The sequence below is a fragment of the Anabas testudineus genome, chromosome 7 (genome assembly GCF_900324465.2).
Source record: "Anabas testudineus chromosome 7, fAnaTes1.2, whole genome shotgun sequence".
Classification (NCBI taxonomy): Eukaryota; Metazoa; Chordata; class Actinopteri; order Anabantiformes; family Anabantidae; genus Anabas; species Anabas testudineus.
Window position 1 is genome coordinate 18,491,598 of NC_046616.1, and position 26,545 is coordinate 18,518,142.

The 26,545-nt window shown below is 40.0% G+C and overlaps 1 protein-coding gene across 3 annotated transcripts; it reads left to right on the forward strand.

The window, feature by feature from the left end:
- Positions 1-2,584: 2,584 nt before the first annotated feature.
- dlgap4a (discs, large (Drosophila) homolog-associated protein 4a) lies at positions 2,585-24,923 on the forward strand. Of its 3 annotated transcripts, XM_026368409.1 has the most exons (11): positions 2,585-3,838; positions 4,225-4,460; positions 4,857-4,934; positions 5,521-5,668; positions 6,738-6,984; positions 17,465-17,892; positions 17,981-18,078; positions 18,785-19,218; positions 21,173-21,264; positions 21,675-21,827; positions 22,523-24,923. In XM_026368409.1, the coding sequence occupies exons 1-11, from the start codon at positions 2,633-2,635 to the stop codon at positions 22,745-22,747; spliced, it is 3,345 nt and encodes a 1,114-aa protein (XP_026224194.1). In that variant the 5' UTR covers positions 2,585-2,632; the 3' UTR covers positions 22,748-24,923. The 3 variants fall into 3 exon arrangements, with proteins under 3 accessions (XP_026224194.1, XP_026224192.1, XP_026224193.1); XM_026368407.1 differs by lacking the exon at positions 4,857-4,934 and having other exon boundaries at positions 2,586-3,850; XM_026368408.1 differs by lacking the exon at positions 4,857-4,934 and having other exon boundaries at positions 2,586-3,838.
- The last annotated feature ends 1,622 nt before the right edge of the window (positions 24,924-26,545 follow it).

Here is a 26,545-nt window from a genome sequence, read left to right on the forward strand (position 1 = left end):
CACTGCGAAAATTTGTCACTGACATGTTCTAATGTTTGACCCCATGCATACTTCCAGCCACAATAATTTAATGGTGGCTATGACTTCACCTTTTATACACCCAGACAAATACTTGCATGAGCTGTTAGCCTCCAGATGACCCTTGCAGCAGCAGAATACACAAGAAACGTTGAGATCACTCGCCACATGACATAAGTATTACAACCAATTTTGGCCCTTGCTTATGAGGTCATGTGAGGCTACACTGGTGGATGTGTAGCACGCAGACAGACATGTGTAGCTACCGGTGAAAGAGGCGTAACAGTCCTGTCACTCAGTTAATGTACAAGATTCTCTAAGACAATCCCCACAGTGTGGCGCAGAGACACATACTGCATTTGCTAGCTTCACATGCAATCCAAGGGTTTGTTCACCTCGTGCCCTGCTGGGCCCCATCACACAGACAGACACACACACACATTGAACCTGTAGCAGAATTACAGGAACTGTGAGGATTATTTCTGTCTCATCTTGCCCCTGTTATGCTCAACACCCGAGAGGGATTTGTCGGAGGGTAGGTGAGCACGTTTACGTATGTGTCAGTGTGTAGGTGTGTGTCAGTTTGTCAGCGGTGGCACCTACAGGACGTGAACACGTGGGGTTACATTCTGCTCGGGTTGATGAATTACAGCAGGCTGCGCTGTTGTAAAACGCTGGTGTATTTGTCAGCACACTGCTGTGCCCGCCTAGGAACACTGACTCAGATAAGCGGCCGCTCTCGCGCTGCGGAGAGTGTATGGGAGGTCAGAGAGACGTAAGAAGTGGCAAACCAACACAGTGGAATGAAAATGTGTGCAGTTAACATCCCATATTCAGCTCCCAGGCAAGATTTCATGCTTGCTGTGGGAGAGGGCTCTTACCATTGACTGATCGGTGAGTCACTCCAATGTGATACAGACAGCATCTGTTGGAGTGAATTTAATGCAGCATGGATTTCTGCTGTGTGAATTATGAGTTTTCATAACCTTGTTGCAGTATTACTGTCTGTTCATAGTGAGCTTTGAGAATGAGTAGGCCTGTGATAGAAGAGCATGTGGCAGCCGCCCCTTAAATATCTCTATTTCCCTCATTTGCTCAGATTTTGTGTTTGTGTTCAATAATTCTGTCCTTTGCAGTAGCCAGACCAGTGCTGAGTGACTGAAAAAGATTACCAATAGCTATACATCAGTGCTGTCATCCACTGTCAGCTCTCTGATGATCTATTATACAAAATTCTATCTACAAACAATGAAGTCTTCCTACACAGCTAAATGAAAATATACACTCTATAAATAACAGGGCAGCTGAGTTAAGGTTTATCAGATTTGATGTAAAATTTATTTCTGCTTGTATCTAATATAAGTGCTAGTGGAATTCAGCTATGCAATGTTTGCCTTTGCCCCATACGTCTTCTGTTTTTAGCGAGCATTAGGGAAGATTTATTGTTCCCAATGGTTCGAATAGAAAGGAATCACAGTTTATCCCACAGTAAGTAGATTGAAGAGGACGGCAAAGTACCAAAAATGATTTGTGGAAATGAGGGTTCATTTCCTGCGTTGGAACAAATATCGCTTCTTAAATATGAAGCTCATTTACATGTATGAGTCACAAAACCGTTCTCATATGCATTGTCAGTGGAGCAGCTCCAGGCCATACATCACTGTGATGTCTTAGATTGGGCTTTTGGCTCTCTGGCTTCCTGCTATGGTGGAAATCTACATGCACTAAACAGAATATACTGTCCTATTTGATGGTGATATTATGTGTTTAGTCTGTTTGTCTTTTCACCCTCCTGACATTGCTGTTTTGTTTGCATAGCGGCAGATTAATAGACAATGTTTTAACAACCTAAAGCACAAACATGTAATTAAAACTTTTTTTATCACACAGTCTCATTTATCAAGATATATACAAAGTTCAACTTTAACATGTGTTTTTTTAAGAGTAATTTAAATGTACTTGTGTTTGTGTGTGTTACCCCCAAAGCCAAACTGTCATTGTACAGCTGCTACCGGTGCACCACCTGGTGGTTTGTTGTGTCAATCAACTTATAACTGCACTTGGTGTAGAAGACCGTGGCTCTTTTGTTCACAAATGCACCACACAGCAGAGTCTATAATGTCTTTTTTTTTTTTCTTTAAAGACTAATTACCGTTCTGAAAATCCAAGGACACACCAAGAGAAACACTTCTAAATGGGCTCTAACTCTAATGTGTTCATTATCTTTAAGTATAGCTGTAGAACCCCCCCTCTGAGGCTTTATAGTCTTCACAAATGGCTGTTTTACTGTTATGCACTGTTAACTATAATCTACAAAAAGGGACGATCACTGGCACATCTTATTAAACATTCCTGAGAGAATCAACCACCATAAAAACTAGTTAATCAGCAAAAACAACTAAAATATAACAGAAAAAAAGCCTAAAATTATGTTAAGTAAAGTTATTTTAGTCACACAGCTATCAGCTATAACAATACATGCACTCAATAGCAGCACCATTCGACTTGCATGTTTAATTGTTAATTTCTGTGTCTGTCGTTGCAGAATGAGCCGCTCAGGACTTTAGATTCATTCTGATAGGAGTTGTGTTCTAAGGACGACACCTCAGCCACCATGAAAGGCTTAGGAGCAAACCGCAGTCGTCACCTCTCTGACTCATGTGAACCAGCAGGATGCCCACAGAAGCCTCTCTGTCCATTGACCTCTGACCCTCATGGCTCCTTTCTGTTGAGCCCCACCATAAACCACTATGGCACCCTGGACCCCCATCTCCATCAGTGCGCCCCCACCAGTCCCACCACCCTGACCCCAGACTGTCTGCTACCTTTCAGCCAGATGTCCAACAGCAGTACCTTCCCGCGTCTGCACTTCACCTCCCAGACTGAGCAGGTCGACTGCTCACAGGGCTGTATGACTGGTGGTGGAGTAGGGCAGAGCGGCAGGGCAGGTCCATTATCCACCTCATTGTCTATGGGTATGGGTTTGGGTCTGGGTCTTACCGGTGCTCCTATGATCACCAGTGGATCAGCAACCATCTCCTCTGCAGCAGCAGCCAAGATGAACCGCTTACCTTCCAGCCTTTTGGACCAGCTAGAGAGGCATCTGCCTCTACAGCGTGATGGCTTCAGTACTCTGCAGTTTCATAGAGGGCGTATGTCAAAGCAACGCAGTGAGAGTCCAGGTCGCATACGCCACCTGATGCATTCTGTGCAGAAGCTATTTGCCAAGTCCCAATCGTTGGAAAACTCTGCAATTAAAGGCAGCATAAATGGGCGCTCTGCTGGGGGATTGGCTGTCACCACAGGGGCTGGTGAGGATGGTGGGAGACCAACCCGCAGGAGCAAGAGTAAAGACAGGGCTAAAACAGAGGGGCCAAAGCAGAGAGCTAGGCCCAATGCTCTAGGTCTCTGGAGCTCAGATGACGCCCTGGACACTGATACTACCAAAGCTGGCACTATTGCTGTAGGTTACCGCAACCCACTGAGCATGATGACTCTTGGCAGAGCGGTGTCAGACAGCCAGGCTGCTCCCAGACATATTCCACAGGGCTACAACACCATTTCTGCACATACTCTCAAGACCTCTAAAAGCAGCAGTGACCTCAAGTTCCTGGCATGCCCAGCGACACAGGTAGGATCCAAGGAAGAGGAAGGAAGAATTAGGGAAAGCAAGGATGATACCTTGGTGAAGAGGGGCTCTTGGTCCACCCTCACCCTCAGTCAGGCCAGGCAAGTGTTGCAGAAGGGCTCTGCTACAGTCAACAGGACCCTGCTTAAATCAAAGTCATGCCACCAAGACTTAGCACATCAGTTCCTTCAGGTAGGAGGGCCAGTGAGTATTCATCTTCATCATCATTCTTTGTAAGTTTGCATGAATAGCTATTATTTCTATGACGTTTGTAGGTTTTATTGATTCACTTTTAGCACTGCTGGGCACTTCCTACGTTGCCTTATACTTTAATTACATTGACTCTTCTGTTTATCATGTATGCTTTACGTTTATTGTTTATATATTTTCCTACAAATTGTGACATTTCATCCCAGTTGTATTTTCTTTTTTAGGCATATTGCTGCACATGCCCATAGTCTTACTGATTATTTATAAACCATGAAATTCCTATAGTGTTTAAGGGTTATACCTGTAATCTATACCTTACAAATGACGGTACATATACATGTTAATATGTTTGTTTTACCATAATCCAGGTCCCACTAGGGGACTGGGCAGGAACTTTAGGGCGCGGGAGGGCCAGAGGAACTGAGATCCCCTGTCGAAGGATGCGCAGTGGCAGCTATGTGAAAGCAATGGGTGACTTAGAAGACAGTGAGGACTCTGAGGGAAGCCCCAAGCCTTCCCCAAAATCTGCAGCCCGTCGCCAGAGTTACCTGAAGGCCACCCAGCACTCTCTGAGTGAGCAACAGCCGCCACCACCTCCACGCAAGTGAGTGCCACAACACAGAGAATCGACCTCACCCTCCTGGAATTGTGACCTTAATTATCATGTTCATTGTTTTAACACAGCTGAATTTGAGCTCTTTTATTTTACATTCACTAAAAAAGAAATAGCAACTGAAAGTTGTGAAAATTTGTTGTTCACATTGTGGGAAGGTACATTTTGCTCATGTCCCCAGAGGTAGACAGCAGGTGGCAGCATCTTGTCACACATAATTGTCTGAATGTGCAGCAGCACTTAGTGAAAACAAGTCAGTGGACGCTTTTTGGCTGCAGCCTAATGAGAGGGGACAAGAAACGACATACAGTGTCATCTTTATTTGTTACAAAAGCAATAGGAGGTGAAACTTTGCCATGTGTTCTACCCCTACATCCACACGGACAGGCCTCGTTGCTACGCTCTCATGCGGGAGGATTATCTGTGGTCTCCTCTGCAAAGTGCATGCTCTATGCAGCATCTGAGGTCAGTGTCATCTGTAGGCAGGCAGTGTGGCCATCCACCCACCCTCACTTGCCCTACCACCACTACCCACCCACCTTTTTGGCCCCAACCCTCGCAGTACGGTTCCTCTCTGCCCCCCGTTCCATGTCTCACCATGCAGGCACCGTGAGTGGTGTGTTAGTACTGTCCTCTTACCTGCTTCTTCAAGCCCTAATTTCACAACATGCAAATTTTCCATGCAAATCACTCCTTCACAGCCTGCCTATTATTGCACACACACATTTTCACTAACGCCAGATGCCAAAGGGGCAAGTCAGACCAGAGGAAACCTCTCAAAAAATGTCCTAAATCAATCAAAAACTAAATCTATAAAATCATATTCAGCAGCTTTGCTCATAAATTATTGTTTCCTCTGTGCTGCTATTTTAAACCCTAGCACACACTAAATCACTATCCACAAATCTCAAATGTATTTAATTTTAAAATACCCAGGGGAACTTTTTGGAGTGTAATTTAAAGTTTCTCCTGGATATCATCAATTAAACACAGTCCTCACTTATTTCAACATCTGACTAGTGAGAGGCTGATTATTAAATTCGCTCCACAGCTCCCTGCCATCCCTGAAAGAGCTGTCGACTAATCGGAGCCTGGATAACTTAGACTGCCTGGTGAGCCCATTGGAGGCCCCTCCGCGGCACAGGAACAACGATTTCAGCCAATGCTCTGGCACATTGGGCAGAGGCTCAGGCACTCAGGTATGTCTACCTATCAAATGTGTCACTATTGCTGTAGCTTGGTAGTAATTGAGTATTATTAAATGTGTCTGCTAATCTGAGGCATTGTAGTGTGTAATATTTTCATGACAGAAATACTTTTTTTTCTACATATATCATAAATATTATTGTTATTATTATAGTCAACCCAGGGTGAAGCTACTGGCAGAGAATATTTATTCAAATGTTTGTAATGCCTGCTGAGACTGCTGAAAGCTGGTATGTGAATAAATGAGCCAAGAATAAGATGGTGGGAAAAAAATGCTTGAGTGCGTCAAAGTGGTGCATATACCTCAGTATCAACCTGTGGGAGCTTGTTATATATCTTCATCAACAGGATGCAGAATCACACAGCAGACTAATGAAAATAGCCTTTTGAAGGAGAATAATGAAATCAGTCTGAGCCTGTAGATGGTAACTGTAACATTACTCAAACAAAGACGTAGGGATCCACTTTCCTTTGCAAAGACAGTTAAGTAAATCAGAGTAAAGGATTTGTGGATGGTAAACTGCAAAATTTGGAGGGAGTTGATTTTGAGGGGTTGTTAGTCATGCTTATGAACCACCCACAACACTTTCATATTTGCTACTAACACGCCAAACATAAAAATAGCTGCCACTGGTCACTTGTATGACTTCTTTTGATGTTGCTTGTTCAGACATTTCAGATGGTGTTGCCGCTTATGCCCATCATACAATGCAAATCCCTGCAACAAAAAAACAACTGAAACAAAGCTATTTTAAGTAACTTGCTGCATAAAATAGTTTGAGAATGGCCTTGACAGAAACACCATTATTGCATTGTTAAAGATTAGAGTAGTAGCTTCTAACATTTTTGGCTTGTATCCCTTCACAAAAAAGAATGCCCATTGTTCATGGGGGTTCTTGTCCTGTGCTAAATGTTTCAGATCGCCATAAGATGCTATTAGTTGATTTCCACTTTAAATGCCTGAATGCCTTCTGTTTTTTGTTGGACTGGCACTTGTAGTTAGTTAAGTAAAAGTACTTTTTCTAGAGATTGCATTTTTCTCAGTCTGCCCTCTGCCCTCAGCGTGTGAGTATGCACACGTTCTTTCAGGTATGCGGGCAGGGCTGTGGGCACTCTGTACCTTACTGTGAGGGGGAATCGCAGGCAGTGGAAGCTCTGGATCTGCCTGCGCCTACGTGCTTCCGGTCGCGCAGCCACAGCTACCTGCGGGCCATCCAGGCGGGCTGTTCCCAGGATGAAGATACAGCATCTGTGGACTCAGACTCACCACCACCCACCACTACAGGCTACAGCTACAGCTCCAACACCAGTGAGTATCTGTGATAGGACATGGCGGGAAAGAGCTGTAGAAGATAGTCTTTGATTTTTAAAAATATTAGCTGAAAGGGAGAACCTACATCGCTATTTTACTTAGCTTTGTATGTTTAGTTTGCATAAAATGTAATGAACACATACACGTCTGTATACAAACAGGTACAAGTATCTCTCCAAAGGGATCAAATTAAGTTCTATTTTATTTAACCTCATGAACAGGGTTGTGTCTCCATCAGTTGGTTACATTTTATTCTCAATAAGGACTTTTAGTGACAAGTTGCTCCATCTGTGGTTTTAACAGTCAAAGTCCATGGCAAGATATCCAGACAGCAATAGGGATGCAAAACATTTCTCTATGAGTAAATAAATGCACAGTCTGAAAAGCTCTGAAGGTGCTGCGCCAGATCAGACACTGCACTGACTTAAAAAAAAAAAAAAAGGACTATTATAATCCAAAAAATATAACATTTTTGGCTCCATCTGCTGATGTCACGTGTGTTTTTCTTTCAATGAATAGACGTTGTTCAGAAGAAAATTTTACTTTGAATCTGAATGTTTAAGAGTTTACGACAAACTCTTTGAAATGTTCAATTACATTTCAAAATCAAAAATGCTTTGTTTTTAGGGCACCATGTGTAATAATGTCTCCACCAAGAATTACCATGTTGTAGAGGTACAATGCTGTTTAAGTCTCTGTTTAAAAGAAGTATATGAACAGTACCACAAATGCTGCAAGGTGAATTCACAGTGAAACTATTTTTGGGTTTAAGAGAAATGTCAGAGATTACCTGATGACTCAGTGCAATATATTTTTTTCCTAATCAGTTACACTGGAAGTAGCTATTTTAAGAGATCCTTTTAAACCCTGCAGTGTTGAAGTGACGTGGTCTCTTAGAAACACTGCACATGACGTGAACTGCATGAATTACATTTCCTGAGAGAGGCGTTTGTACTGTAACTATTGAATAAAATTAGAGAATTATCTAATAATAAAAAGAGATGGATTAGTGACATTTCGTAAATGAAAAGTAATGTGGAATTTTCCTTTACAGTAGTACACATGCTCATAAGTTCATTATACTTTACAAGAAAATATGAAAGATGATCAAATGGTTATGTAATTCTGTAATATAAAGAGCTTGCTAATCATATCAGTTGTTAGTTGCATTTGGGCATATCTTCTTCATAATATTTTGTTGCATTATGAAGAAAATAAGTAAAAAGAAGCAACATCAAACATTCCTGTAGCAAACATACATTATAAAAGAGTCTTTCTCCAAATGGTATTGCATTGTTACATGTTATTTTATTGGCTTATAGAAGAGAAAGAAAAAAGTAACTTTGACCTTAGTCAGTGCTTAGTAACCTCCCCTTCATGTACACAGCTGAGAGTCTTTCTATTCTTGATCAAGTCATTTTCACCCACTCTTCCTGCAGATCACTGAGTTATTGCACAGACGGCATTCAGCTACACTGACCGTCCAAAAATGGTCACTCATTTTGTTGGACCACAGTTAACTTTGTTTACAGCATGAATTTGCCGTGGCATCATTTCGATAAGCTTCTGCAATGTCACAACATTTATTCTCGTCCAGAGGTTTATTAATTTTTCGCCAAGATCTTGTATCGACGATGGGAGAGTTGGACCGCCACAGCTGGGATTTGAACCCCAGTCTCCCCAATGGAGGGCAGTGATCTGAACTCTGTGGTGGCCAATCCATGTGTGAAAATGATCTGTGATACTCTATGAACCACTCTTTCACAGTTGGAGGTCAATAAATCCTGGTATTATCATCTTGAAATAAGTCTGTGTCATCAGGGAAGAAAAAATTCATTGATGGAAAAACCTGGTCATTTCATATATTCAGGAAGTCAGCTGACCTCATAACTTTGCTGAACCTAGATCTGAACAACTGAAGCAACCCCAGATCATGGCACTGCCCCCACAGGCTTGTACAGTAGGACGCTAGGCATGATGGGTCCATCGCTTCACTCGCCTCTTTTCTTACTCTGATGCACCCGTCACTCTGGAACAGGGTAAATCTGGACTCATCAGACTACATGACCTTCTTTCATTGGACAGTTCTTAACCCAGTTTTAGTAGTTCATCAATCTCTTTAGATGTTTTCTTTGCTTGATGCATGCCAACAATTTGATCCTTAATTTTGACCCTTCTGAAATATGAAAATATCTTTTCCATGACCACAGGATGTGTCTTCCAACATGGTTATTTGAGAAATGTGAAGCTATTTACTGCATCAGTTGGGGTTAAATAACTTGTTGCCAGCTGTGAGGTAGTCATCCATGCAGTAATTATCCCATGGGAGGCTTTTACCTATTGTCTTAGTTAAATCAAGGTGTTGACTTTGTTTTTGGACGGACAGTGTATGTTCAAGTCAGTAGACTGTGAGGGCCGTGCCAAAAGTTACGACGTGTGTAGGTTATGGTCAGTTTTGAAATGGAGTCATTGTGCTGTAAACTAGCATCTTTTCAGGTTCACTTTCTTTACTGAGTGCAGGATGATATTTGATGATAATGAGCAGTTGCTGGCTGTTAGTATTAATTTTTACCCAAACATTATCACTTGCTGTTTTTGGTTTAAGTTCATGAAATAAAAGCATTTGAAGAAAGACTCATTTTAATGCCTGTTTGCTGGAGTGGTAATTAATTATTTTCACTTCAAAAATCTACAAAATATGTCATTTGCCCAAACCTTTGCATACCGTGTATTGCTGCCTCATGCTGTATGTCTTGTTGTATTAAAATTTCACATATGAAAAGCCTATATTTATATTTAATGAATGCCTCAAGCAAATTAAATTTGCTGCCACTATAATGTATTGTTAACCAACTGACAGCCATTTTCTGGTATTGCTATCGGTAGGTTATGTGTATTGAATCCTAACTTTGCGAAGATGTTGCAAAGTTAGCACTAGTACTCCAAAGCATAAATTACATCAAATTAACAATCATTATCAGTCATTGCAGTCAGTCAAATATAAACACTAGAGTCACAGTTTTGTATAAAACACATATTTCCTTAGCTAAAACAAACAAAATTATTAATGTGTCTGTGTAATTTTCTGTGTGTTAGAAAATAAATCCAACTTCACAAAACACATGAAAAAGGCTTACCACTATATAACCTAAAACAATTAAAATATTAAAGCTCGATTGTTATGCAGGCTTCTTTTCAAGCATGGCCACAAGATAGAAGATGAGTACCTGTGGTAGCTGATAAAGATAAAGATAAACCTAATGTAATAATGTATAGTTATTAACTTTAGTGGATTATGTATGTACATTATGGATGGAGTTTTACCTTCCCCCAATCATTTATTATTTTTCCTCAATCATTTATTATATCTGTTGATTATTGATCAATTTGGAATAAAAAGAATGCATAGAATATGATATTTAGATTTGTTTGCATCAAACAATTTATTACATATAAACACATTATTATGTTATTACAATTAGAACCCAGTTTATTATTTTACACCTTTTAACTAATTTCTTAACTTTTCCACCCTGACACACTTGAGCCTGTGGCCCAGTCTGGCCACCCCATTAAAAAAATGTCTAGACTCTCCCCTGCTTTTAAAACCCCATTTGCTCTTTTTATTTTTATTGATTTATTTTTCATTGAGATATCTTGTTTTAACAGGGACTGGCTTTCTTTTACTACAGCTGGAGAAGAGCACCCCTCGTATTAATCCCTCCATTGTGTGGGTGACAGCCGGTCACAATAGATCCACTCCATGCTAATTCTTTATGTCTAGACTGACCTGTTCCCGCGGCGTCAGTGACATCACGAAACACACCTACGCTGAGCTTCCAGCCAATCGCGTTGATGCTCGATGAGCTCGAGGACCAGATCTGTCCAATCAGCTGCAGAGAGCGGCGAGCGGATAAAACGTGGACTCCAATCCTCGTCGTCAAGGGCGTGTACTACAAATCTTTTCTTCGCAGCGCCGCTGTGTGTCTTAGGGCAGGACTCCGTAGCCTGTCTGCGTCTTGTCTGCATTTAATGAATCGACCGAAAATAAGGATTCCCGACTCTTCTACGATATAGTAAGATTTTTGTCGCTTTTCTCTAATACTGGACGTTAATGTCCGGGCTGTCAGTTGCTTGTCGACACGCTAGCAACAGCACGCTAACGTGAGCTAATGGTGTGGTGTGAAGCTAACGTGGATGAAGAAAGGGGTTGAAAGCTTAATACGAGTTGTTAGCAAGCAGCCAGGCTGGTAACGTTAGACCGTAATGTGGCTGCTGTTGTTTGGCTGGAGGTAAGGTGGGGGAGAAATCTGCCGGTAGCAACCTGCCTTTGTTGGCTCGCTTAGACCTCCACTATATAATGCCTCTGGCTATCGTTTCTCAGCGTTAAATGCCCTGTGTGGTAGCACCGTAATGAGCGGTTACTGGCTGTTAGCACAAGCTAATGGTAGCTGAGGCGTCAGCAGCCGAATACGGACAGCTCAGCACCCGGCTAGCCCGGCCAAACACACCGTTAACATGTGTTAAGCTGGACAGATGGCTAACGAACATCGGTTACTGCGGTCTGTGGTTTACTTAGAAATGAGTTTACTGTGGCAATGTATTTGATTTAGAGGCGTTTGAATGGCAATTTGCCGGCACAGATCATTCATTAAGACCTAAAGTAATCGACGGATTTCCATGTGGAAGGCACATTATTTCAACATGAACTGAAAGTGTGTGTAATTTATCTCTCGATCCTTTGTATTAACTTTAGTTGTGATGAGTAAAAGGGGTATTATTTGATTCTTCTCACTTGGCCCACACTCAACATGTGACAGTGATGTGAGCTCAGAGGCATGGAGGAAGTAATGAATCACGATAAGCTCAACTATCTGTTCATCTGCAAAGGCAAAACTGACACTTCGTTCTGCTTCATATAGTGATTTGTCTGGTTGATTTCTCCTAACCAGGTCAAAGAATCATTTAAGGTCAAACGTGTTAGAAAAAGGTATTTCATCATCATTTAATTGTTTCTGTTTTACTGACATACAGCAGATAGATCACATCGATGTCTTGAAACCAGCATTCTCAGTTTTTACCTGAACTGTAGTGGTTATTTGAGACACTGCTTCATTTGCCATTTTTATTCAGTAGTCAACTGCCTTCTGTGTTGAGACCTGACGACACAGTCAATAATTTATCAGCTTCCTGCCCAGTGTATTGCTTTGCAGTTCAGCAGTTAGGACATTTCACAGGGCTTTTATAGGGACCACCTGACACAAGAAGGATATGTATACAAAAGGAAATGTAAGATCATAGTAAAACACTAACGATAACATCACCCATGTCCCGCTTTTATACTTAGAATTTATGTGACGTTTTTGTATTTTATTTTAACTAATGCAAAGTAAATTATTTAGTTTTGGTGCTTCACAGTTTGGCATTCTGCAAACAGCTTGAGGGTATCATTAGACACACTGACTTGAAGCTTAATTGTAGCCACAAGGTGTGTCCATTGTATCCAGCAACATATTACACAAGACATGGTGTGTCTGTGCATTGCCATGGATAGACTGTGAGTCATCTTTCATAGTATTACACACTCTTCCTCTAACTTCTATCGGTGAGGTAATCTCTCGACTGAATAAGCAAAGGGGTTGTAGTTTCAGCAGCAGACAGGATTCCTATTAGTTTACCTGATCAGACTGTAATGTAAGGACCACAATGAATTACCAGCTGTTGAACAAATAGTTTCTAAATATAGATGGATACTTTGTGGATTATATTATGATAGCATTTAAATAGAATGGTCTATTTAAAAAAAAAAAAAAAAGAAGTTTTACCCTTATATAGTAGTTTAAATGACGAGTTCATAGATTAACAAAAATATCAATTTCCCTTAATCTAATTTCTGAGATTTTATTTCTCCCATCATGTTTGTTTAGTTAGAAAATTTAAATAGGCATTTTTGAATATTTTTTTTTTTATTTCATAGATGAAGTTAGTAATAAAAGAGTTGGCATATTAATTCACGTTGAAAGTAATTGCAAGTTACTTCTTTGAAACTTGATCATGTAGTTTGAGTTGCAGTTTGATAGGAACTATGTAGACAAAATCCTGATTAATGTTATACTGGTTTTACCCTAAATATTGAGCCTGTAGTTTGTAAAAGTCAAACTAATGCCTGTGTGGACTTTTTGCAGGGCTTTCAAAGAAAAGACATATCATTCATCCATAGTGGCATTTCTTTAACCTTGGTGATGGCTTTTTCCAAAAGTACTGTATGTCTCTTCCTATGCAAATTAAGTCAAAGTCATCTCAGGTACACAGCATTGAAAAGTAGCTCTGACCTCAGAGACACTTGCCATGTGTCTTTATATCATCTGATTAGGCTACAGTCCAGACTTATGCCCCAGTGCAGCAGGTCAGACTAAGAACCACAGGCGGTTTTAAGTATATCAGCATACAGTGGATAAGAATGACCAAAGAGCATCTCCAGCAAGGTATAGGGTTGGCTAGATTACTTGGACTTCCTTTATTGAACACACCTTTTAAATATACAGATGGTGTGATATCATTAAATGTAAACTGGAGTCCAGTCAGTGAAACGAGGATGGAGGTGTGATTTATAAAACGAACAGTATTGTGTTCGTGTTCTTCTTGACAGGTTGTGCTTATTCACAAGCACTGTCGGCTGATGTAAGTTATGCCTAGCCAAAAAGAGATCTCAAACGATCTACAGTCAAGAGTTGATTTGCATATAGGCTAGAAATGGTAACAGAGTGATCTTTGAGAGATTATATATTTATATATTGTTGAGTGGAGAATGAACTCCCAAATGTATTTGTCAAGGTGTCAAGGCTACAGGATAATGTTAGGGTGGCTTGCTGCAAGTTGGAGCTCCAAAGAAGCTTGCTGATGTAGCAGAACAATGATGCTAAACATCAGAGTAAATCTAATACAAAATGGCTTCAGAGACACAAAATCCACCTTGAATGTGGAACCACACTGTCACCGATGTTCATGCTGTAGCCCAATTAGTAAAGTTGAATCGGTCTGAAACCCATAGGAATAATCATAGCAGTAATTATGACGCCTTAAATCCCAAACCAGAACTCTAAACGCATCACCTAAAATGGAAATGAAGCTAGCAGTCCTTGTAGTAGTAGTAGTAGTAGTAGTAGTAGTAGTAGTAGTAGTAGTAGTAGTAGTAGTAGTAGTAGTAGTAGTAGTAGTAGTAGTAGTAGTAGTAGTAGTAGTAGTAGTAGTAGTAGTAGTAGTGGTGCTTATGGCAAAAGCAGTCATGTATGCTCATTTTTTTGCTCTCACTCAATCTGTTATTAAAATGAACCTAAGAATTCTACTGAACTTGAACTGAAAAGCGTATAATTCTTTACTTACAGACTACAACTAGAACTGTCGTGGCAAACCCAGTGGCAAACAGTCTTACTGTATTATGTGAGGATACTGTATGGCATGATTGGGATGGGGCCTTATGAACAATCTGTCAACTGTAAGTCCTTGTTGATGACAAATTTGGTGCATCAGTAATGCAAGGAATGGTATTTTATTATTTGTTAGTTGTCATATTGACAATATGACAGAATTCTTATGAATTGCAGCAGCAACTTTGATTAGTTTGTGTAAGAAAAAGTGATAGAAAGTGTCATAAGGGAAATACCTTAAATTGTATATGTTAAACATTGTAACCGGGTTCATACATTCTGTGGTCATGCCTTTATTGTAAAGGAAGACCTGATGATTGACAGGTTGGCATTTACAGGTCTGAAGAAGTAAGTTTTCTTGCCCCTGCCTCAGTGAATTCAGAGCCGGGGCAACTTATCCATTTCCTAATCGCCACTTGGCAGTACAGGTGTGGGTCATATGTGGCTATCGTACCATATTATGCACTAGGACAGAAAAATGGATTGTACTCTTTGCCAGAGCTGCAAATAATCTGCAATTAGCCCACTTTCCTGTTACTTAATGTCGATAAACGGTGCCTATTTGTTGTTGGTCATAAATCGTGCCATTGTAAAGCAGAGTAAGAATTGCATGTGTATTGTTTAACAGTTAAAGGTTATTTGACTTGGCGGAGATGAACCATTACAGTATAAATTCAAGACTCAAAAAACTTTATTAATCCCAGAGGAAAAATTGTTTATGATCAAATTTATAGCTCTGTGTCTGTAGGAGGCACACTGCAGGCTTGTAGACCCACCAAATGGGAGACACGTGTAGGCACTTGGTGCATTAGAGAACACATAATTTTACTTTGGGAATTCAGTGCATCTGTGCTATGGTTACTACAAGAAGTATCTTGTTCTTTCAAAATAAATGTCCTGTTGTTGTTGTTTGGATAGATTTGCATTCAGTCAAGGGCTGTATAAGCGACTCATACATGCAGTGGATTCCTCAGCCATGTTTGTGTATGTTAGTGGGATTTAATGAGGGCTTTACCAGTGCAGTGAGTCACTGGCTGATGACGGAAATGCTGTGCCCTCAGAATTACAGGGCGTTATGTTGCTATTTAGATTGAAACTGCTACCAGAGAGAATAAACGCTACATTTTCCTTATTGATCCCACGTGGTGAGCCAGAATTACCTTCTTGCAAAGCTTATTTTAAAGATTTTTTATCCATTATGTGTCAGTAAATTCTATAATTGGGCAAAAGTATTTGTTGTATGTTTCTTATTCTAGTGATGTTAGCCAGCTGGTTAAATACCATCTACACAAAACCACCCACACCCCTCCACCCCCTATTCTTGGTGAAAGTCTGTGGGTTTTTTTTTTTTTTTTTTAGTGTCTCATGTTTTTGTACTGTAGTTAATTCTGTATCATCCACCGCAACCCTTCACTCAGAATGAAGACAGGAAAAGAGGCGCCAGTCCCATTCCCTGTCCCTGAGTCAGAAAGTTGATGTTCACTAGTAATTCACTTTCAGGCCTATTTTGTAGTATCTGTTAAGAGATTGAATCATATAAAAAATAAGTTGGTGTCAGAAAGTGAAAATGTAAAGCAGTTTACACTGTGTGGACTTGAATGACTCTGCTCCAAGTTAAATAAAATAGGGATCATGCACTGTTTACCAATAAAATTAACAACATATGGTGGTTTTAAGTATGAATGAATGGGGATCAGCATGGGAAAAATGTATGCTGGCCTTAATCAAGTTGTCAGTGTACACAGTGCATCACAGCTTGGTGCTTAGTAGCCTGTGACTGGTCAGAGTGGCCATGCTGGTTATTGACCATCCATGCAAGTCCTTGGGTAATAGGTGCATAACTGTTTTGTTTTTACAGTATTCATTTAATTTGTGAAAAAAAGAAAAATTTAAAGCACCAATTTGGAGTCAGATTTCATGGCACTTGACAAATGTACAGTAAGCCGAGAAGTCACTGGTCTTTTATTTCTGTTTTATTCTCAACTGTCTCTTGGAGTAAATATCTGGGACTTTAGCTGATAATGTTCCAGCTCTGTCCATATGTGTCTAAATAACTCTGAGCTGGTAGTGTACTGTGTTTTCAAGTCAGACAGAGTAAGGACAATAAAGTTGTATGCCAAACTACTAAACAATAAACTGAACTCATTATAAATGTGTCATTACAAGTTCAATGGTTGTAATTAATAAAAAAAAAAAGAAAAAAAGAAGCTTGCAAAACAGAGAGTTTTATGCAGATGAACGAGGAACTAAACCATCATTTCCATGTTCATATCAGGTCACAACAAAGCCTCTCTTCTGGCCTTTTCAGTGGTTGAAGTCTATGTGAGCAAAGTGTGGTCAAACATATTTGAATAAGCTGAGTGCATGGGCTGACAGCTAGAGAGAGCAAAGTAAGGAAAGAGCATTAAAAATGCTAATAGTTTGATGGTTCAAGCGGGAATAAATACCCATCAAACACTCAGCAGATCACTTTATATCTTGTTTTCATCTATTCATAACATCCACTGAAACATGTCATGCAGCATCAAGTATATAAAAGGACAGAATAAATTGGTGGTGTTGTTCACCTAATTCTCACAGTTCTTCAGATGTGTGAGAAAATGTATAGAATAAAGTGCCCAAAGAACAAAATCATTTTAGTTTCTGCTATGGTTCCATTTGTTGATGGAACCTTTGGACTGAACAGGCCTTTCAGCAGAAAGAGTTGTCCTGTCACAATCCGTAGAGCAAAGGACTCTGAAGGTGTGGCATGTAAAGGAAGATCCCCAGACAAATACTGACGTCAGTGGAACAAAATCACTAGCAGCTTTACAGGAAGCACAGAGGGAGCATTAAATGAAGCCTAATAGAGGCAGCAGTAAGGGCAAAGTGCAGGTTACTTTTTCAGATAGATATTGTTTATGGTTTGATAAGGCCCAGCTTCCTTACATTTATTTTGCTGCTTGTTTTGTTTATTTTATTTTTTAGCATTATTTATTTGAGATGTCTTAAATGAAAAAGATCAGGTTTCAGGCTCTGTTTTCTTTTATCTTTTCTCTTTCTGTCAGCAGTCAGCAATAAAAAAGGCCCTCCTCCAGTCCCACCCCGCACCACCTCCAAGCCACTCATCTCAGTCACGCTGCAGAGCAGCACAGAGTCAGCCCAAGACATATACCTTGACCAGCAGGACCACGGCAGTGAGGCCAACAGCCAGTCAGGGCGCAGCAACTCCTCTGACAGCCTTTGTAGCATCCGCACGGGCAGTTTGGCTAAAGGAACACAGCCTCTGCAAGCTACTGTCCCTGCTGCAACCCCTGCACCCACCGCAGGCTCTGCACCTCCTGTTCCAGCCCCTCGTGACCTCCCTCCCACCATCACTGTCACCACTGCCACCACTTCCACATCTGTCCAGCCCCAAAATGACACCGTGAGCATTGGTGTCACCCTAGAGCAGCCCCCAGCTATACCCAAGAGGAAGCTGTCCTCTATCGGAATTCAGGTAAACATGTGTCTGCTTTTGTAGAGTAATACATTGATGCTAAAAGAAAATGATAGCCAACAGTTGTCTCTTGTCAATGATTATTTAGGTGGATTGCCCCCAACCAATTCCAAGAGACGAGCCACTTCCTTTGGCTACACCCCTAAAATTTCAGTCAATTGGTGTTCAAGTGGAGAACGGCAGGCCGTGAGTATTCACTCCCATTTGCCATTAACAATTAATGGAAAGTCAGCACTAAGTGTTTCATAGTTTGTGCATTTCAGTCTCCTCAAAGATGGATAAGAGATCGATTGTTACCATACAGGATATTAACCTTTATTGATTTTGACTGTACTGCCTGGCACTGTGTTTCTGAATCCGATGTAGTTCTGCTTTTCCCTTCATAACTGCATACTCACAGCATTGTTATTTTGCCTTTGTTGCTGGTGAATTTGCAGCCTGCACAGCAGCAAGTGACTGTTATTCAACCTGGCAATATAGTCACCCAACACTCTGATGTCCTTTTACTCATATTTTGACTGTAGTGAACTAAACATAGTGGGGAAAAAAAGGCCATTTAAACTTGTGCAGTGCATTGTAATTTCCCTAAATCACCATCAATTCCACAATATTTGACAGCCAGCTTCCTTTTCTCCGGTTTGTTATATCTGAAGCCAGCACTTCATTAAGCTTTTATGTCGTATACCTTATTTGCTGCTAATTCCCTCGCTCCCACATCCTCTGTATGGTGTATTTTCTTTGCAGTAGAAGATTGCACCATCAGCTGATATTAAGTCCTGTCAGTTATAACAAACTGACCTCAAACTGTTAGTGTGGAATATGTTTGACACACCACTTTGTTGTCTTATTTTTTTGAACTGTCAGTATCTGATGTTTATTCATGTTTCTGCAGTCTCAGCCGGGACAGCAGCATGGCCTCCAGACAAAATACAGAGAGTGAGCCTCAGGAGCCCCAGGATGCAGCACCAACAGAAAACAACACAACCATCTGCACCAACAGTCAAACAGATAATGCCACCACGCCCAATGAACAGGACAAAGCCATGGAACAGCAGCCCCTTAAACACACCTTGGCCCTGTCCAGGATACCCAACTCACCTGAGACCCTGGACCCGGCTTTAGACCCGTCTTCGCTGCCACCACCAGACCCCAGCCTAGAGAGTGGAAACTGCAGCTCTCATGGAGATGCTGCTCAATCCGGCACACCAGCTTGCCTCCGAGATGGTAACTGGTTTCTGAAGCTGCTGCAGGCGGAAACTGGCCGCATGGAGGGCTGGTGTCAACAGATGGAGCAGGAGACCAAAGACAACAAGCTCTCAGAGGAGGGTAAGGGACTGAATCACATGAAGTCAAAACATTGAGGTCCTGTTACAGCTTTGTATCCACATAAAAAAACTAACTGCATTTTAAAACAGTTTTGCTTTAAATAGGATGCATCTCTGTTGTCCAGGGTACAAATCTGATTGTAATATGTCTTGGTTTTCCCAGGCTACATGCAAATCGGGGTCGGGCATGTGGTAATGCATGTGAAGCTGAAACTTTAGTGTTTTAAATAAAGCAATAACAGCTGATCTAACAGTAGCAACTTAAGAGCTATTCATAAACTAATGTACTGGTGCATCCAGAAAGTATTTTTTATTTGTACTTAACCTTTTCCACATTTTTTTTATGTTACAGCCTTTTTCCAAAATGGATTAAATTAATTATTTTCCTCAAGATTCTACAAACAATATCCCTAATGACAGATTTATTAAAAATAACAACCAGAGCTCTGGTGCATCCTGTTTCAGTCGAACATCCTTGATTTTTCTACAACTGTGGGACCTTTATGTAGATAGGTGTATGCCTTTCCAAATCATGTTCAATCAACTGAATTTTTCTCTGGTGGACTCGAATGAAACATTTGTTTAATCCATCTTGGAATAAGGCTGTAACAAAAAATGTGGAAAAAGCTAAGAGCTGTAAATACTTTCTTCATGAATTGGGCACGAGACAACAATTTTATAATCTTCACAGGCTCTTATTCACACTTCTTCTACAGATCATTCACTGGCCTAACTGCTGAGGGATTAGAAATGCTTTGACTCTAGATCTGTGTGATTATTTGTTGAAATTGCCTGAGACACCTTTTCCTGTGGCTTTAATGAAACAAGAAGCACTGCTAATTTCAATGTAGCTGTCATTGTCACAACAGACAGAGCATGTTGGTGGTATATGAATAGACTGCTTACTAACATAGCTAGGCCTATATGTGAACAATACATATTTGTCTTAGAGATACACATGCATCAATATCTGGCCAAAAAGAACATATTTCCATCTGTCCTGAATATTTACACCACTAACCAGTCTGCCCTAGAATTAGATGGCAAATTAGATTTTAAAGTTCTCATAATGATGTCTTGTTAAGATTTTAAGTCTTCAAAACCAAAACTCTCTTGAGAAAGAAAGTTACATATTTTTATATACACTTAAGATCTAGATCAGATATCACAAAGTGCTTTGAAATAGAAGATAATAGGGAGACATAAAATAGAGTCATAATGTAAATGGACTAAAGAGCACAGTGAATGCCTTGTCAGATAATTGATACAAAGAATCAGATGGACTTCCCTGTTAGTGGGGTTCACTGACAGGGCATTAGGCCAGGCTGCATCCATGTTGTCTAAGGACAATGAAAACAATGCATGACAAAGTCATTACAGCATTGAGTCACAGTAACACGATTAATTAGTGAGTATTACCTTTGTCTTGGCTGTAATAGAGCCACAGCAGAGTCTTTTCACTTTCTCATCTCCCAGAATACCACTCAGGCTTTTAGGCAGATCCATCTCGGCAGTGTCTTAAATATGAATGAGCAAGAAGCTGACTAGCTGCAGAGTTGCCGTCAGATTGCTCTCTGTAGACCTGAATTATGAATTTTCATTTCAACATGCAAATATTAGACAGAAAAGAGCTGAGTAAAGAGTCATTAGTTGTCCTCCATGAGATGGAGTTAATAGGTTACTTCTAAGGAAATCATTTACTGTCACAGATTGTTAAATAGTAAATGTAATCATAAATATTTTATTTCTACACAAAAATAGTCTCCCCATCCTATGTCTTTATGTAACTCTCTAACCCCTAATATACTGGATCTCTGTGGAAGTCAAAGTAGCAGCCCTCTTTCAACCCTTTTTTGCATATTTTTTCTTTTTCTAGCTTAGAATTGGTCTCTTATTTCTCCGTTCATTCGTGTCGGCTTGTTGACAATTTATCTTGTTCCCCTCTCTTTTTGTAGTGTTGGGGACCATCCGCAGTGCAGTAGGCAGCGCTCAGCTCCTCATGTCCCAGAAGTTTGAGCAGTTCAGGGGACTATGTAATGAGAACTTGGTGAGTGGCTCCATTACACTCTATTGAGTCGCTGTCTTAAAATACTTTACTAGATGTTTTTGTTAGCTTCTCAAATTCTTAGTTCATCCAGTTTGTCTTTGTACTGCCAGTGTTGTTTGTCCTAGAGATACTGACTTGCATGTTTTCCTATTGCATTACATTTATAGAAGAAAACAGGAACATGAAATAATTAAATATTTATCTAGTCAGATCAGAGCATCACTCAGTGTAGTTAACTCAGTTATCTGCTGTTCCTCCTGTCAGACATCACAATAATATTGCTGAAATTTAATAATCTCTCAAAATTGATTGGTGTCAAATGTCTGCTTCTCTGTACTGTTTGGTTCCTTTCCTTTCCTTTCCTTTCCTTTCCTTTCCTTTCCTTTCCTTTTCTTTCCTTTCCTTTCTAGAATGTGAATGCCAACCCACGACCAACAGCACAGGACCTCGCAGGGTTCTGGGATCTGCTACAACTCTCAATAGAAGACATCAGTATGAAGTTTGATGAATTATACCAACTGAAAGCCAACAACTGGCAGCTTCCTGAAAAATCAGAGAAGAAGGTGATGTTTGGTGCCAGACAGCAGTCATTATACTAAAGTTGTGTATGCATGTGAAAAATAATTGCGTCAAATGAGCAAGTTCTGATACTGTAGTTGACAAAATGCACTGATTCACTAAATTCAGGTTTTTAATTCATATTAACATAAAGCAGTGTACAAACCAGCTTCTCTTCCTGTGGGTGGCTTGTTGGTTAAAATGCTTTGTTGTATGCAGCCAAAGATGGTTCATAAGAGAAGATGCTCCACTCTGTAACTCTTCTGTACAAGTGACCTTTGTTTCTGTAAGTCCAGCAGAGTGGGATATCTTCACTCTACTTCACTCTAGTGATCCTGGTATATCAATTTCAGAAGTCCCATTCTCATAGTTAATGTTTAATTCATACGGTGTCAATGATTTAAGCTGCCTTGAATGTGTTAATTTTAAACCAGGACCTCCAGTCAAGTAGTTAATGAAACATGTTTTTTGTCAGATTAAGAAGTCGTTTACATTCAGCTGTTAATTTAACGTGTTAGATGCATATTTATTGAAGATTTACAGTTAATTGTATCAGGTGAACACATGCCCAGTATTAAAGAACTCAGTTTAGTAGCTACATAAATGCTTGCAACAAGTATATCTGCACCAGTGGTGGTTGTGTTCTCAGCTTGTGCCACACTGTACTTTAATTATCTTCCTTTTAACATGATTTTCTCAGGATGAAAACAAGCAGCTTCCATCATCTGTGCCAAAGAAACAGTCTAAGCCCAAACTGTCAACGGGGAAGGACAGGAGTGTGGACTCGGCTGTGGACAAACAACGGCAAGAAGCCAGGAAACGTTTGATGGCCGCCAAGCGTGCGGCATCAGTACGACAGAACTCCGCCACAGAAAGTGCAGACAGCATTGAAATTTACGTCCCGGAGGCCCAAACCCGCCTCTGAGAGCAAACCAGCACCGATCATCGAGGAAAATCCTCAATCACTTCAGACTTTGATTGACACAAACACACAGACAGATCTGAGACGAAACACACAGGCGTACAACGGATGCACAGAGGCCGACCCCTCGCTGCAGCACAGTTGATGACAGGAGAAACGTGGGGATCACAGGGCACCAAAACAATCCACAATAATGCAGATCTTCATCCTGCTGCCATGGGACAGAAATAACCTTGACAGATGTTTAATATTATTATTGTTATTATTGACATTATAATAATTATCTCCTAAAGTATATCAAGACTCTCTTAAATGTGCAAGTATCTTGGATAAGGACACCCTGTACCTTGTGAGCTGAAGAATCTTGTTATCCCAGAAGTTTACTCTCTTTAAAACTCCCTTCACTGCTGAGTCTCCCGGCAAGTTGTGACTGCCTGGTTATGAGCTGAGCTACCATCTACACACACTCAGGACACACATGCAGGTGTACTCACTGTCCACAGAGTCTTCCTGTTCTCTATTTGTATTAGGCTGCCACTCGTCGGGTGTGGTGTGTGAGAATTATAAGATGGCGTTAATGTACTCAGAGGTTTAAAATGCAGAGAACCAGAGGAAGGCAGTAGCATATATATATATATATATATATAAATATATATTATTATAAATATCACACTATTACAATGTTAATTTTGTAAATGTTGTATACCAGATTATTTGTTAGAAAGAGGTCCGTGTTCAGTACCAAGTAGTTTTTTTTAATAGATCGAGTACATGTACTGTCATTATATATTAGCACTTGATGCAATCGTTCACTCAACCGCTCTCTTCATCTCCTTTTCACAAACACACACGTCACTGTCTGTGTCTGTGAATACCCATTCTTAAAGTCTTAAGTTTGTTTTGTTTTGTTTTTTTCTGTGAAGAGATGTGAGAAATGACTGTCCAGCCAGTGAGCTACAGAAGAATGTATGAAATGTATGCATTTGCAGCTCATATTGACTTGATCACTGCACTTTCCATTCACCTCAGATCAAGTTGTTCCCCACCTTTCGTTTGCCTGATCATTCTGATTTTCACTGCATCCTTGTGGGATGTAGGGGACCAAGACATTCACTGTTTGATATGGCATTCCCATTCAGCTAGACTACATGTGATAGGGTGGGGGTTTACTTGCTACTGGAAAGGAAATGGAATAGCATAGCAATAATAAAATCATATTAGAGCGAGCAATGCAGTAGGTACCCAGTCTTAAATTATTTAAGTCCAACTAGACTTTCTTAATATGAAGGATGAATGTTTATTTTTGCTATGAACCAACTGTCATTGATAGAACTAAAATCTCAGGTTGAACACTCAAACTCAACAGTAGAAACCACTATGAATTATTTATTATACAAAGTCAGATGAATTGGCCAAATGCTCAGAGCCGTTGCCAAATATTTTAATTCCAGACATACTCTGTGTTCTTGAGCAATACCTTCACCTAACTACAGGCTTAATTTAAAACCTGCCATCTCCCTCGCTCCACTTTCGAGCAGCTTGAACTCCCACCCTTTTGTTAAGAATTAAAAAATTGTGGTACTTTTTTTATTTTTATTTTTTGACGTGGTGTTCATTCAAACTGAAGTCAACCTAAACATGTCTTGACTTCTGTAGTTATAATAATTAATGGTGCTGCGGGGGATTTCAATTTGTGCCAAGACGGCAGTGATCACAAACTTTTTACCGTTGTTTTGATAAAACTCTTATTTAAAGTGGTTATTTAATTTAATCTGCTCATGAATTCAGAAGTCTGTGTGCGCATTCTCAGCTAAGTTTGTATTTCCATCAGCTCACTCCAGATACACTATGCCTCGTCTCTGTGTAAACTCATGACGCTGGATTTAATTTCACGTGCAAACGGTTCATGAGTGGAATTGTAGGTAGGTTGACTCACTAGTTTTGTAGTTTTTTAATAAGAGCTGGCTCTCCCCCTACTGGTCAGTCCTTGTGTGACACTCCAGACATCTTGTTCTTCTCCATTTCGAATCGCTAACATCAAACAAGAGATGAAGTTGAACTGGGAATGCTGACACAACACCAAGTTGTCGATTTTTCTTATTCTCTTATTTGTATGACATCAACAATGGACATGTGCATTTCATTGTCCAAGGAAATCATTAAACATCCCTTTGCTACATGTCCTGGTCATCATTCTTGCGGTCTTTTCTTTATTTAACACTCATCCATAATGTGATGGTAATATTAGCTGACAAGTTAATATTACACACAAATAAACCAGAAGCATTAGGTTAGTCTTTTTTATTATTACTGTGTAATCTCAAAAAGCATGGCCTTCTTACATAGAAAAATATACAAAGATCCTTGCCATTGAATTTTCAGTACTCCTTTAAATGGGTCTTGCAAATGATCTGAAACTATACAACTTGTGTAAGGCATTCAGGGTATGTACTTGTACGTAAGCGTTTATTAACTGTGACAAACGGTGGAGAGTCCGCTTCCTTTTTTCGTACCACTAGAGAGCTGGATCCCTTTATTTGCCCACATACTGTACTGAACTTTAAGACAGAGCGTGACCTGATCAGGGATCTTCAGACAGTTTGTTTACCAGTACTTAGTGAGTTTCAAAGGGCTACAAAATGGACAAAGGATGGGCAGAAGGAGCAACTGTGGAGCCAGATTATGTGGATGTGCTATTCAACCTCCATGTGGATGAGGCAATATTCTCTGGTCAAGTGATTTTATTTAATTTTTTTTAATTCACAGAATTGTCGGAGACATAGCCTTTGCTGGTTGGACTCTGAAAAAAGTAGGTCATTGTGCATGTTTGATGGGTGAAGAAACTCGCTGAGAATAATAACCATCTCTGTCTGACTACTCATCCACTCTTGGCATCTGTCCTCTCAGAGATCCAGCTAGAAAAATGAGCAAAAACTACATAGTATCAGATTATCTTGTACTGACAAACATTATCTTACAAAATAAGCACATATCTTACAGACGAAGGGTTGTTTAATGTTCTGGTGTATTAGTTAGACACTGTGAGGCTAGTTTCTTTGAAGAGAATAAAGAATTGTGTTTGAATCGAGTCATGTGGCATATTTTCTGTATGAAATAAGCTGTAGAATTAAAGGGGGATGCCACACATTTTTTTTTATGCATGTATGTTTTTCCTTGGAGATATGTTCAAACAAATTACCTCAATTCTATTTGTTGTTGTTCATGGATCTGGGACAGAAAAATAGTTTCCAGAACACCTCTCTTTGTGATCCCAAAGCCACTTTTGTTTCTTTTTTGTGCACAGTTGTTTTTATTGTTTTATATCTTAAAATAAAATAAGGGTCAGTAAAACACTTTCATTTGGTCCAGCTTAGTACATTGTCACATAAAAAATTACTCCATATACATAAATATATGACCTATATATTTTACATTACAGCATGCGTTTGCCTTTCCTGTCAACATAACAATGGCCCAGAGCACAAAATCTATTCATAAAGAAATGTTTCTTTCCGTTGTTGGTGTGGAACAACTTGACTGGATTGTGTAGACTCACTTCTACAGTCCAGTAATCCATTCACGTCACTAAAGAACACTAAGTTCAAAGGGGAAGATCGTGTCCCCTCAGAATAATGTAGTGTATACATTATCTCCATATGCATGAAGGATTCTTTGTGGCAGTGTTTTATGGAAAATGTATGAGTGTAAGACATGTTGACATTGTCATATTTTTGGAAAGATTAACTTAGGAAAAGAAATTTCACTGCTGCCTAAGTAGCTTGCTGCAGGGTTATTCTTAAA